Here is a 14,298-nt window from a genome sequence, read left to right as displayed (position 1 = left end):
TGTGGACCCCATCGAGGACCCACACTGGAGCAGCCTGTTCCTCAAGGACTGCACCCCATGGAAGGGACCCATGCTGGAGCAGTTTGTGAGGAACTGCAGCCCGTGGGAAGGACTCACACTAGAGAAGTTCATGGAGAACTGTCTCCCATGGGAGGGGCCCCATGCTGGAGCAGGGGGAGAAAGTGAGGAGTCCTTCCCCTAAAGAGGAAGTAATGACAGAGACAATACGTAGTGAAATCACTGCAACCCCCATTCCTCATCTCCCTGCACAGCAGGCAGGGAGGAGGTAGAAAAAATCAGAAGTTAAGTTAAGCACAGGAAGAAGGGAGGGATGATGGGAAGGTGGTTTTAAAATCTGAGTTTATTTATCATTATCCTATCCTGATTTAGTTGGTAATGAATTCAGTTCATTTCCCCAAGGTGAGTCTAGTTTGCCCATGATGGTATTTGGTGAGTGGTCTCTCCCTGCCCTTATCTTGACCCACGAGCCTTTTGATATATTTTCTCTCCCCTGTCTATTTGAGAAGGGGACTGATAGGGCAGATTTGCTGGGCACCTGGCATCTAGCCAGGGTCAACCCACCACAGTTAGTCAATTATTTTTGTCTATCAAAAAAAGAAGTTAGGTTCACAGGTCAGGAATTTGCCAGTTTATAATGACTGTAGCATATATATCATACATCTTTATGATGCCTTAAACACAATTCTCAATTGCTTTATACTGATTGTAATGATTGTCACCACTTCAAGGAGGCCAGCAGCTAGAATGGACATCATTTTTTTAATATGTTCAGGTGAACTGCAGTTGACATTACAATTGCTGTCGACTGTTGTAATGAGTAAAGGGGGTCAGAGAAGCTGCTATTAGTTTTCAGAATGGCATAGACATCAAACATGATCCTGAACTCCCCAGGTGGGTATATTTCAAGAACTTCTTCAGTGATGACTTTTAAATCTGGAATTTCTGTTCTCTCTGATGGTCTGTTTTACACAAAGGGCATATAATTTGCTAAACTACTGTTTCTGTTATTATGTTTTGTTTCAGAATGTGCATGTGAAACAATCCCCAAACCTCAGTGCAAACTGGTATGAAATTTATCTTCTTTGTCAGTATTCTTTTATTAATTTCTTAATAAATCTGTTTATCAGCATCTTACTAATAGTTTTGTCAGTGAAATATGAAATGCCACATCATTCTTTGTTTTCTTTTTTAATTGCTCCATAATAAGATATATACATTTTTAAGAAGCCAGTTTAGTTTGAATGCCTTGTAGAATAACATGATTGCATAGCACTGGTATTTCTGGAGTTTACTACCGTATCCTCCCCCAGAGTATTAGTAGAGTGGAACTGCTTTTGTGCACCCAAGGATAAAATTTTTATTTTAAAGTGTTAGAATTAAATGCATTAGTGCATCAGTGTTTTGTTAATATCATTTGTTGTGGTGAATATGTTAACATTTATCATGAACTTAGACTGCTGACTAAGCAGAACCTTTAAACTGTATTTCATTGTGACTTGTTCTGCATTACAAAAGTGCTTATTAGCATTCCTGGGCTAGATTCCCAGGTAGTACTGGGTGTACTTGGATTTTGCTTGTCACTGTTTTATCCAGAAAATAATATTACTGTGGGAATAATTTATAAAAATTATAATTTTGAGTCCTAGGAAGAAATTGGAAAGAGTACTCATTTTTTTAATAGAGAAAATTCAATATGGTTTGTAAAGTGAGATTGTTGTTAGTACTTTCATTTCTTAGATGAAGAAACTTGGGCATGAGGAATCAGAACTTACATAAACATAGGAGAAAAATCATACTGTGCCTACACAGAAACAATAAAAGGCAAAATTAAAAGTACATCTGTGCTATTGTGATACTCTTTACATCCATTAAGTTATGCTCTGAAAGAATACACTCCACACCATGTGGAGACTTTTGTACAAAGGCAGGCCATTGCATTTCATTGTTGACTAGTCTTAGTTTTTTTCTGTCCTAAATGTCTGCTGTACTGAGTGTAAAAAAATTCCCATTTGGTTATTATTAGTAAGTTAAATGTCTCTGTGGGTGATGAAAGTGGATTCAAAATAGGTTTCTAGGAGCAAGAGATACTACTACCCAAGTTCTGAAGAAAAGTTGTTTAAAAGAAAAAGATCATACAGATAAGAAAACACTGTAGTTTCATTTTTTTTTCTACTTTTGTACTCTTAGGGGCAGAAACTTCAGATAGATGAACAGTTTCAGAACAGTACAGAAAATATCTGTAACTGTGTGAAGTACAAATGTGGTAAGTCAGAAAATAATTTAATTCAAAGAAATACCCTTTCAAGTGCTAAGGTAAATTAAGAATCAGGTATTCACTTTGAACATGGCACCAAGGAGAAAAGAATTGACAGAATTCAGAAATAGTGAAAGGAAAGGCAAGAAAATAGGACCCCTCACTAAATATTTGGTTGATTGTGGCCTGTCTTTGTATTCTGTTAGTTCCTGCAGCGAGAAGTTTGTGCAGGGAAATAACAGACAGTTTTAGGATGGTTGAGTGGTGTTGGCTAAGAAGCAAGGACTCCAGCAAGAAACTAGAACACACACACAATGTCCACATATAGAAAAGTCCCAGTAACCCTTATGAGACTACTCAGGAGCTGGTAGACATGCTTACACACTTTACAAGATCAGGAATAGCATTCAGCACCATGTGAGTTCATCTTCAAGTGTGGCAAATAGTGTCTGGGAAAACTTGGAGAAAAAATAATTCCTGTGGGGCACCCAATTGGCCAAGAGAGTTGGGATTGTCCTTGCTTAGATTTCTACAATAAAGATGTATACTTCTGACCTGATTATCCTCTGTGCCCTCAGTAATCGGTGGGGAGAAACAGACATTATCCTGAAGTAGTATTAAGAAACAAAACAGTTGAAGAAGCCTGCACTGTCATTGGGGTGGTGCAGGTAATAGAATATTATGTACTTATTTAGATTTCATGCAGGGTTTTACTTGAAATAATTTGGTGATTATAGGGAAGCATTAGACTACTAACAATTCATGTTTGAGAATGTGATCCATAATTCTTAATGAGGCGGAGTAGCTTTTTCCATTCTGGTTTTACTGTTTGAAACATTTTTAATGGAGTTTTCATACCAAGCTGATTGTCCTGACCATGCTGTTTGTGTTTTCCTGTAGTGAGAGACAAAGTTTGCCTGAGTAATGAGAGAGGTGTGCTGCTTCCTGGACAGAGAATCTTGGAACACAGTGCAGATGGCATTTGCCGTATTTCTTATTGTACCAATGTGATTGATCCCTCCACTAAATACTACCAAATAAACACATCTTCGATAGACTGTGCTGTCAAGTGCAAAGCTGTAAGAAATTCAGAAGTTTAGACATGTATATTTTAACTGATGGTCTTAATTACATTGTGATGGGTTTTGTTGAGCAGATTACAGTCAGAGGAACAAGTTGGAAAGAGTAACCAGGAGATCTCCCTCTAATGATGTGTTACCACACTTCTAATAGAAGTTTATAAAAAGTCTCACTCCCTTCACTGTTTTCTCCCCTATGTACATCTTTTACAAACTAATGTATATAGAAACTGCCTCCTTGGGTTAATAGCATACTGCCTCCTTGCACCCTGCAGAACTTCAACTGCATTATGAGCAAACTGGTACAAATTCCTGGCAGACATTAGCTCAATAGGAGTAGAGAAGAGAGTAATTATAAATAGAATAAGAATTCTAAAAGTCGTGAAAACAGCTTCATAAAATAAGCAAATGTTACATTGTCTTTTTACAAAATATGATACATTACCATAGGAATATTATATAGATGTGTAAAAAGTCAAAATTTCAGTGGTTCTTGAAGTAAGCTGTCACTTTACATTTGAAAAATGGTAGATAGACCAGTTCATTCTCTCAGTTGGAACTTCTCCCCATTTATTTCAGTTAAGAACAAAGGTATTTCATGAAAGCTTCATGAATGTACGGTGTGTATGAATGTAAGCTGTGCAGTTTTGAAAGTTATTTAAAAAATATCCCTAAAAATCAGATACCTAAAAAAAAAATCTGCCTGTTACAATAATAAAATGTTGAATTGCAAAATAGTCTCATACAAGGAGTAATCTATTTGATTTTTGGCAGAACCAAGTCTATCAGCCTCCAAAAGATTTAACAACTTGCTGTGGTAGCTGCAAGAACTTGTCTTGTCTCCACACTTTCAGCAATGGCACAGTTTCCAATTTTAAGGTGAGTTTATACATGTTTTATTCCCTCAAAATATTTATAATTAAACAAAAAAAAATCTGAAATACTGTATGCATGTTGCCATATAAAATTTACCAAAAAGAGCTTTATTTGGCCAAATACTAGGAGTAGTTTTGCATGTACACAACATTAATTTCTTGGAGAGTCAACCATACAGCTGTCAATTAAAGTATCAGGGATTTTTATATATATATCAGAAAATTATCCTGAACTCAACTATTTTAGAACCTGCTTAACGTTATGTATTTGGTGGACTTTCAAATCTGTTGCTTAAACAGAACTTTAACATGCATCTGAATTGCATTTTGTTGCAAGTATTACTGTTGATTCATGCAAGATCACATTCAATGAAACTGTTTTAGGCATACTTGCAATACTGTTTTTGCTGAGTTGCCCAGTAAAATTTCTGTTTTACAATTTTTGACAGCCTGGTGCTGTTTGGATTTCAAACTGCATCAGATATGAATGCACTAACACAGCAATAGGACCAGTTCTGGTTTCCTCTGCAGTTGGCTGCCCACCCTTTAATGAAACTGAATGTGTGAAGGTCAGTGTACAATACATTGTTTGCATTCCAGCTGTGGTTTATGTTGGTGTGAAAAGATTAACACTGACAATAAATGTTTTTTACCTCAAGAAGGGAGAAATTATATATTCTTGCAATGCCTACACTTTTTGCCAGGCCATTTAAAGGTAAAAAGTTATAACCATACACATATAATGTACCACCAGTCTGCCCAGTTACGCAACTGGAGTCATGTCTTCTTATTCTCAGAATTCATTTATTTTTATTTTTTTAATAGAGGCTTGTAATATCAAACTAGTCTTCATACAGCTGTGTGAACTTGGATGCTTTTCTGAGATGGACATGTGTCCTTTCTGACTGATTTCCTGTGTATGAAAACTGATCCAGTATCAAACTGATTTGATTCAGCACAGTGGTCAAAAACATAGAAGAAAGGGAAAGATTGTCTGAATATCAGGAACAATTTTTAAGTACTGACACATAAAGTTTTATGGACTAGTTTTGGAACAAGAAGAAAAATTCTATTTGAATTTGCAAAATGAGATTAGGTTAAGTGCCAGGAAATGTAGGCAGGGAGTGATCTCGCTCTCTGTAATTCTGCATTTACATGTGGATGGGAAGACTTTCCTTGATGAACAATGTCACAGAAGCAGGGAGGAGTCCTGAAGGAACTGGGTGGCTGTAGTTTTTCCTTGCAGATAACAATGGGTTGGTTCTGCAGAGAGTCTGTTATTACATAGCTGGTGAAAGGCTTTTTGCTGTTCTAGGAAAACTAAAAAGTTAAGGTGGAGAGAGGGATTAGCATGGCTTGAGATGCTGAGTTGGACATCAAAAATTGAACTCTCCTTCAATGTAATCCTGAGAAAGCTTTTAATATAGCTGTAGGTATTCTTCCCACAGTATTCTGGGGAGTGCTTATTGCTCAACATTAAGACATGAATCTCCACTATGGGGAGTCATTGGCTTCCCGTTCAGATGAGATTTCTTCCTGCTCTGAAGTCAGATTCAGGTTTTTGTGATTGTCAGTATAGCCTCTACAAGAGGTCAGGGTTTCACTCTAATAACTTGTGATGGAGTCAGACTTAACACAGTCATTCTCTGTCCAAATGGGGGAGCTATTTGGGTAGCTGGTGATGTATAGTGGCATTTGGTGAAAGCTACCTGTGTGAAAACAGTAAAGTGAGATCATTTACAACCATACCTTCATCCATTAACCAGAATGCTGCATTTGCCTCAATAATGATGTAGAGCTTTATCTGGAAGATATTTCTAAGAGTGAAGATATATGGGAATGAATGTTTGAAAAAAATCAAGGGTTTTTTTCCCCTTTATTTCTCTTGATCAGGTTGGAGGCTACGTTGTGCCATTCTTAGAAGGATGCTGCAAAACATGTAAGTAATTAATGATGCTGCCTGCCTCACAAGTCTGTCTAATTTGTTGTTACGTTAGAAATAAGGTGGATTCTTTCCTGTATAAAAGCTTGATTCACTGATCTCAAAGGCTGTGCTTTTCCCAGTTTTACTCATTTGAATAACACTGAAACTATTTGAGTTAAATCAAAAGAAAATACTTTACCATTGGTGCTATTACTCCACTGACAGCGATTCTGGCTGGTCAAGTCATTAAAATTCATATTCTTTATTCTGTAGTTCTCATGTAAAACTCCTCAAAATATTAGTTACTGCATTTAGTATAATAAAAGGTACTGTGTTTTAGAAGGCAACTTAAAACATGCTTCATCTACATAAATATCTTCATATTTGATAAAAATGAAGATTGATCCAAGTAGTTTATAAGTTAATTTTGTAAATAATAAACAGATTGTAATATAGAAATTAGTAGACATAATTCAGAAACCTTCAGGCAGCCATCATCATGGCTAGGCTTTGTGAACGAAGATTAAGGATTCAGGCAGTACCTTTTACAATAAAAAAATTCCCCCTTACTCGATTACCAATATATGGTTTGGACATCAGTGAGAGCTAATAAAGATTCTCTGGGGAAAAAAAACCCAAACAGAATAAAAATCCTCTAAGGGATAGGTTCCAAATATACTATTTCTTAATAGAAATAAGGAGTTAGGTACATTTTATTTTCTTAACACAGTGGTACGTAGCTGAAACGTTTTGGTTGATTTAATGAAGAACTTAGCCTGAGGAAGACACCTAACCAGATGAATTTAAATTCAAATACTTGAAGTTGACACTGTTAAAAGCAATTGAAAAGGAGTTTTTTATACTGGGCAGTATCATGCTGTCTTTAAAAACATGCAAAATTCTGACTCAATCTGCTTAAGTGGCTGAAATAGTGACCTAAAAGTGTGGGAGAAAGATGGAGAAAAGTGCAGGTATTTCTTGCTGGGTGGGATGGAACTTACACAGTCACGATTACCAGATCTGGATATATGTTGCCAACAGGGAGGTACCTTTTGGTGTGATTCATCTGTATTGTATTTGGTACTAAAAACTTGATTGAAACTGTGGAAGATTTATCTGGGGAGTTTTTTATGCTCCCACTATAAGGGAATGGTAATATCTCTTCATGTTTTTTCACTCTGGTGGACCTGTGTTTCAAGCACTTTTCCTAGTTCCATGACTGATTCTCCATAGGCTCTCTGACATCAGTTTTTGATTATCTGACATTACCCTTCAATGCCCTGGCAGGCAAATAAACCACTTCTGAAAGATTTAGTAAGACAGTTAAACATCCATTAAGCTACTTTTCAGCAGGGCAGAAGATCTTGCTACTACGCTTAGAGAAACATCATAATCACCCCTTGAATTATTAAATTATTGATCTGTGGCATGCATAACAAAGTAAAATTAAACCCTTGAAAAACCCAGTGACTTTTGAGACACATTTACAAATAGAGTCCTAGAATTTTGATTTCACACCTGTTGGTAGACAGCACATTAATTCTGTGAATCATGTAAGTTCTTTCTGACTCCAAACAAATCTGCTGTCATGAGAGCTGTCAGTTGTAATTGTGTGAGACATTTTATGAGAAGGATTATTGGGTTTTTTGTTTTCTTCTGAAGTACTTTACCATTAGAAACAATTGTGATTTTTGTTTTCAGTTTTAATTGGTATTTGAAAATTAAGACCCAGGAGTTCCATCAAAACCTTGAGGTATTACCAATGCTGCTGTGAGGAAATTATACTATTTCTCTGTTGTAACCCCGAAGGGCACATTAAATTCAGGATAGCAGACTGGCTAAGTTATACCAATGTAGATCAGATTCTTCCTGGTTTTCACATGAGGCTTAGCAATGCATGTAATGCTTGGACATGGTCCTGAGCTGCTGGCACAATGAACCCTGCTTAAGCAAGGAGGAACCAGATGTCCCTTCCAACCTCAGCCATTCTGTGATCCTGCAATATACAAACATTTTAAAGTTGAATTCTGTTTTCAAATATGCCAAAATCTCATAATTCCCAAATGTTTTCATACTATAGGGAATGCTCTGTAACATGTGCTCTGTTCAATGTGTAATATCCTTACCAGGTTCTTCAGTGTCAGTGTTCCTCCCATTCCCTGTTAGCCCAGTCACTCCTACAGCCTATGCTGGCTGTCACACAGGTACATTTTCCTCAAATAGGTAGGACCAACCCAAACAGCATCATTGTTGATTTCCAACAATGTACTCCCTGCTAGGATCATCAGACCTCATGTTACCCAATAATGCCAAAAGCTGCAGTGTAGTGTAACTGCTCATGGTTCAGTGGCTCACATTTTTGTTTTAATTTGTTTTTTCATTTTGCACTGTGTGGGCGGTGCATTGTTGTTAGCCAACAATGTACTGTTGGTAGTAAGCACTTGCATAGTCTTTAGCTTGCTGCATGTGTAAAATTGCTGTGTTTGAAAAAGTAAACTAATTCTATCATGTTTACAGTGCTGTAGAACATAGAGAATAATGGCTTTGCTTGTTAAAGCTTTACTGTGTAAGCGGCATTTTTGCAGGTGTATCATACAGGTTTGCTTTGTGCCATATACAGTAGAAGCAAATAATTTCTTTCCCATCCATAGTTAGGACAGTATACTGAAAATAGCAATCCAGTGTTGACTCCATGAAAATTGGAGATTGTTCTTTTTCATAGAGCATGTTAATTCTTTGAATTGTAACATTATGAATGCATTTGTTTTGGCATTTGTTTTGTGGAAACAACTCTATATTTCTCTCAGAGAAATTATGTTGACTCTAATTCTGTGCATTACTGAGTGACACATCCTACATTAAATTATGCTTCTGACTCTAGGACTACTAAACTGAAATCTATGTTTCTCTTTCATACTGGTGTCACTTTAAGTGACAACAGTGCTATGAGGCAACCCAAAAACCAAGCAAGGATTTCCAACCATACGGACAGTGAAAAAAAATCTATAATACAACACGTATAAAACGCTCGCATGTTTTGTAAGGTTGTTCATGGGAAAGTATATTGTGTTGTAAAGCTCATAAAAAGCCACTGGACATTAATGTACATGCATGGAAATACATTATATATTTATTTTTTTATGGGATATGATGTACTTTCACTGTAGCCTGGGTGAAGTCATAGTCACAGCTGCACTGAATTCTCCACCCTAAACACCATGTATAATGTAAAAGAAGACAGAACCGTGAAAAGAACTGTGGAAAAACATGAAATAACGGTGAGTTTTTTTATTTTCAAGAACAATTTATTTTTTCTTTGTTTCTCAATTTACTTTTTCACTAAGCAAATATAATTCAACAGCAGCCAAGCAGTAGCCAACCAGTTTGTTTGCAGGTTTTTATTTGATTCCAAGAAGATTTACTGATAGTTTCTTTCATATTCTAGAAAACTCTATTGTGTCTAGAAACAGTAAGAGACTTAGATAATTTAAGAAAAAAAAAAGACAACAGAACCACCAACCAACCAAAAAAAAAGAACAAAAAATTGTTTCTCTTTGAGAAGCAGTATTACTGGTTTGACAGTGATTAGAGCAGGGAACTGGATACTGCTCATAAAGATGTGATAAAACTGTGTCCCAGTTCAGTATTGGGTATTGGTCAAACTGATGAATCCTTTAGTGCCCTTGCTTTTCTGGAGCTAACAGTATTCACCTTTTGTCAACATCCTTGGGTTTCTTGACTGAAAGAAAGAAAAGACATCTCTGTGGAGATGTCATGGGGGGCTGCATCAAGATGCATAAAATCTAGTGTGAAACAGTGGAAGCTGTTGTATTAAAATGAGCTGTTCATTTCTCTTACAGATCTGCAGTATAATGTGGTTTCTCCAGCATAGAGAGGGTCATCCTAAGAAGACACTGTGCTTCCTGATCTCTTACAACTGAACTTTATACAAAACATCTTTTGTTTTTTTCAAATGTTCAGGATTCTCTTCTTCAATGAAGCTTAACTCTGTATTTAATTCAGTGATTTCTTGTTATCTTTTGTGTTTTATTCATGTACTTTGTAAATCTATGAGGAAAATTGTGGAAATAATGGAAATGCAAATAAAAAATTTCATTTGTTCACTGGTGTTCTTTTATTTAATAAAAACATAATAAGACCAAATGTAAAGCCCCCTGAAGCCCTGTTCTTCATCAGATTCTGCTGTCGCGTACTAATTTTAAACTTTATTTATACCACTGGAATGCAATTACTGCTATTAAAGTTTGTTGCAGGTATTTAATAGAAAATGCACTTTATGCCTTATTAACAGGTCTTCTCACAGGAGTGGTTGATCAGTTCTGCAAAGTTTTTTGAACACAGTGGACTTACTCTTAAAAAACTTCTGAATGAAGAATGAACCTTTTGTAATTGTTATTAAAGATATAATGAGATGGATACTTTAATGCATGAAATAGAATAGTTTTAAAAGTGATTCAGTATATAGCTGATGGGTATCTTCTTTGTGTCTCTTGACCCAGTAAAATGTTGAGGAATGTTCTCCTCTTGAGCTGATATTTTTTGATCTATGACCATTTTGCAGGTAAGGAAGATGGAAAATTCTGTAAGAAGGTGACTGTTAGGATGACTATCCGCAAGAACGACTGCAGGAGTAACACACCAGTAAGTAGATAACTATCACAATTTCTTTTCATAGAAGGGAAAAAATATGAGAAATAAAATGAAGGAAGAAAAAGAACCCAAATTCCACAAGGCTACTGTCTTCATCTCTGTTACAGAGACAGGGATTTCTGTTTCATAGAGCTGTTCTAATGTTTCCCTACATTCTCAGCAATCATCTTCTCAAAGAACAAAAAGGAGGCTGTTACTTCTGCTTTTCTTATGCATCTAGGTGCATGTTGATTTAGTGCAAATCCAAAGTCTCATTTCACCCTATAATGCAATTATTATATGCAAATTAGCTTCAATATAACTGAGTCTTGCCCCTGATATTCTACATTTAAAACGACTGCAGATGTGTATAATTTTCCATCTGCCCAGGGAAAGTATTTAAATGCCAACTTCGTGAAGAAAGGAATCTTGGGTCCTGAAAGCTTTTGTTAGACAGCAGCATGAACATACTGTAAAATGTGAAGGAAGAATGAGGCACTATCGAAGGATTTACTGTTGAAGGACACCAGCAACGTCCTGCTGGGCAGTAAGACTGTGAGCAGCAGTAAGGGTGCAGACAGACGTCTCATGTGAGATATGTAAGAGCGCCTGGAAAAGCTGTAATAAAAGAGTGTAGGGAAACAGCTGTAACCTCTAAAATGACTCTGAGAGTACATTTTGTAGAGTAAGCTGTTGAGCAGCCAGGAAATTTAGTCTCAGTGTCTCATTGAACAGAAACACGAATCTTAACTATTAAATATGAAAAAATTATTCAGTTTCTATGACTATTTCTCTTACAGTCTGTATTACAGATTTGGTGTCATTAGTAGTAATTCCTCTTGGCTTTCCAAAGGACTGGTTCTTTTATTCCTCCTTACTGATACCAGTACAGCAACACTGCATCAGTGTATCACTGAAATGAATACTGCAGGGAGTTGGAGACAGAACATTTGGTGCTGTGTTCAAGCCAAGGTTGTTATGAATACTTTAAAATTCAAAACCAGAATTGTTTCTTTGTGTCTGTTAATAGCCAAAACCTGTTACTGAAATGGACAGAAAAGTCATCATTGATATCGGTAAGATAAAAATTGAGACCTGTCTGGGCAATGTACTTCAGAGCTTATTTTGAGACGTAGTGGGATTTCATAAGGGGCTAGAGGAAATACCTCCAAATTTTTCATTGCTTTGCCATTGGATTTGGGATGCCTAATGTTTTTGGACTTCTTTGAGCACTCCTAGCTAGCTGCTTCAGTTTGCTGATTATTCATGATGTTTGTTACCAGGTGAACATTGTTTCATGCGACGGGAAGTGCCCTTCTGCAAGCATTTACAACTACAACATCAACACGTATGCAAGGTTCTGCAAATGCTGCAGGGAGCTCGGGCTGCAGAGACGGACTGTGCAATTGTACTGCAGCAGTAACTCAACCTGGGTCAGCTATTCAATCCAAGAGCCCACAGATTGTTCTTGCCAATGGTCTTAGAAAAAAAAAAAAAAACAACACATAAAAGGAAAGAAAACAGCAAGCCCAGCTGTTCCCAGCATAAGATGATTTTAATAGTTTATCTCTTAAAAATAAAATAGCCAATCCACTGAATTTCACCAGTTTAATGCAAAAGAGAGCACAAATACTTTTGGACTCTCCTAAATTCTGGAAAAAATGGGTTTGCATCTTTTGTATTGTGTTTTGTCTTCATTTTCATTCACAGGGATTGTTTTAAGGGTTCTTGTGATATGTGCCAACTTGAAAGGTGATTTACGTTAGTGACACCTCAAGAGAAAGAGCACCATCTGTTTTGTTCTGGAAGGCTGGCCCACTCTTTGTCAGGCACCCATTCCTGTTTTAAATCATTGACAACTTACCTGACATTAGGTCACTATTTTGAACACATTGCAATTGTGCAAATACATTCAGAGTCTATCAAGAAAAATTATTTGGACAATATGAGAAGAATTTTCAGTTTAAATCATATTCCTGTTGCTAAGTAGAGCATGTATAAGAAATTCATGTAAAGATTTTTTATTTTTTTTTTTTTCTAATCTGGGAAGCATTATCAATACTGATAACCATGTAATATTCCCTGGTAATAATTTCAGTTTTTTCTAGTGTATTTTATATTGCAGTGAAAAGCATTATGGCAAGCATGTATTTTATGGAACAGATCAGCTGATTTTAGGTTATCTAGATTAGTCATTAGTAGTTACTTTATTTTTCTGCTAAACAATATGACATAAACTGAAAATGCACAGATTTAAAAAATGAAAACCATTTTACATTCCTTTATATAGATATACCTTAAATGAAAACTTTCAGCTTATGAAATGAACCATACTTAAATTGTTTCTTTAGGAGAATGAACGTTGTTTAACACTAACTTTAAAGATATGAAAATTCATTAGGAAAAAGAAAATGAGGATTATGTATCTGTCTCAAAGAAAAACAAAATTCAAAATCTTTGTCACCTATATAGTAGAATGTAACTTCTTATGGCAAGTGCTTGAAACTGAAAATGTACAATTGTAAGGTTTGAAATTTTAAAAGCAATTTTGCTTATGAATTTGAAATATTAACATTATTTTTTCTCCTCTAAGCTAATGTTATTGTTCTGTTCTTTTAAAAAAATGCCACTGAGATTCAACAAAAATTCAATAGGTTTCATTTTGTAGATTACAACTGTAGATAGCATGCAGTGATACACCTGAGATCTTTTAGTAGAAAATAGATCTCAGCATGATGTCTTTAAAAGCTGCTTGTCTGCAGTTAATCCAAAGAAAAATCAATCATGTGAACATTTTTGATATTAATTTTGTATACTGTACATTTCATTCTTACAATATCTAATAAACAACAGGAAGTCTTATTTTGTTACAATTAATTTTTCTATAATTGTTCAAGCAATTTACTGTCATGTGATGCAACATACAATGTTTACTCTTTTTTTTTTTTTTTCAGTGCACATAAGTAGTTTTAGGGTTTGCTGCTATCACTAATATTAATGATCGAATACTACAGCATGAAGGATGTAGTACTACAGCAGGAGGAAGACCTGCGTAGGGGGTTTTGAAAATCTACATATTTTTCTGATTCCATCACCACTTTCATCCTCAGAAGTGCAAAATTCAGTTATGTCATTTGATTCAAAACAAAAATTGGAAAACTGTTCTTCATGGAAGTGTAACAGTGTATATCTGACATTGTCAGGTAGACTCTCCTGGAAAAAAGAGGGTGAGGGGGAAAGAAGATAAATTTCTGCACATGCCCTTTACACATTTTTTTCCTAAACTGACCCTCAGGGTTGACTGCAATCAGTAGACAGTGTTTTGAGTAGGCATTTTGTTACAATATAGTTGTTGTGTAGTGATGATCACCCTTCAGTACGTAGGACCAAATAAGTCTTAAGATCTAACTTGCAGGTGCAGTCCCTACCCACTTCACAGGACCTGTTCCTTGTCAAAGTCATCTTCTACATAGCAAGAAAGGACAGGATTTGGGA

At 36.0% G+C, this 14,298-nt stretch overlaps 1 protein-coding gene across 1 annotated transcript in view; it reads left to right on the top strand.

The window, feature by feature from the left end:
• Window positions 1-12,336, top strand: part of OTOG (otogelin) — a 100,343-nt gene extending 88,007 nt beyond the window's left edge. Inside the window, exons 50-57 of the mRNA XM_025895467.2 lie at window positions 1,045-1,085; window positions 2,209-2,284; window positions 3,176-3,354; window positions 4,129-4,233; window positions 4,679-4,798; window positions 6,123-6,168; window positions 10,736-10,815; window positions 12,087-12,336. Of these exons, the coding sequence (XP_025751252.2) occupies window positions 1,045-1,085; window positions 2,209-2,284; window positions 3,176-3,354; window positions 4,129-4,233; window positions 4,679-4,798; window positions 6,123-6,168; window positions 10,736-10,815; window positions 12,087-12,287 (848 nt within the window). The 3' untranslated portion in view covers window positions 12,288-12,336. The remainder of the gene's footprint in view (window positions 1-1,044; window positions 1,086-2,208; window positions 2,285-3,175; window positions 3,355-4,128; window positions 4,234-4,678; window positions 4,799-6,122; window positions 6,169-10,735; window positions 10,816-12,086) is intronic.
• The last annotated feature ends 1,962 nt before the right edge of the window (window positions 12,337-14,298 follow it).

Source organism: Manacus vitellinus, unplaced genomic scaffold, assembly GCF_001715985.3.
Source record: "Manacus vitellinus isolate BGI_N305 unplaced genomic scaffold, ASM171598v3 scaffold_30_pilon, whole genome shotgun sequence".
In the NCBI taxonomy this organism is placed as follows: domain Eukaryota; kingdom Metazoa; phylum Chordata; class Aves; order Passeriformes; family Pipridae; genus Manacus; species Manacus vitellinus.
This window is presented reverse-complemented; position numbering and strand designations above follow the sequence as displayed.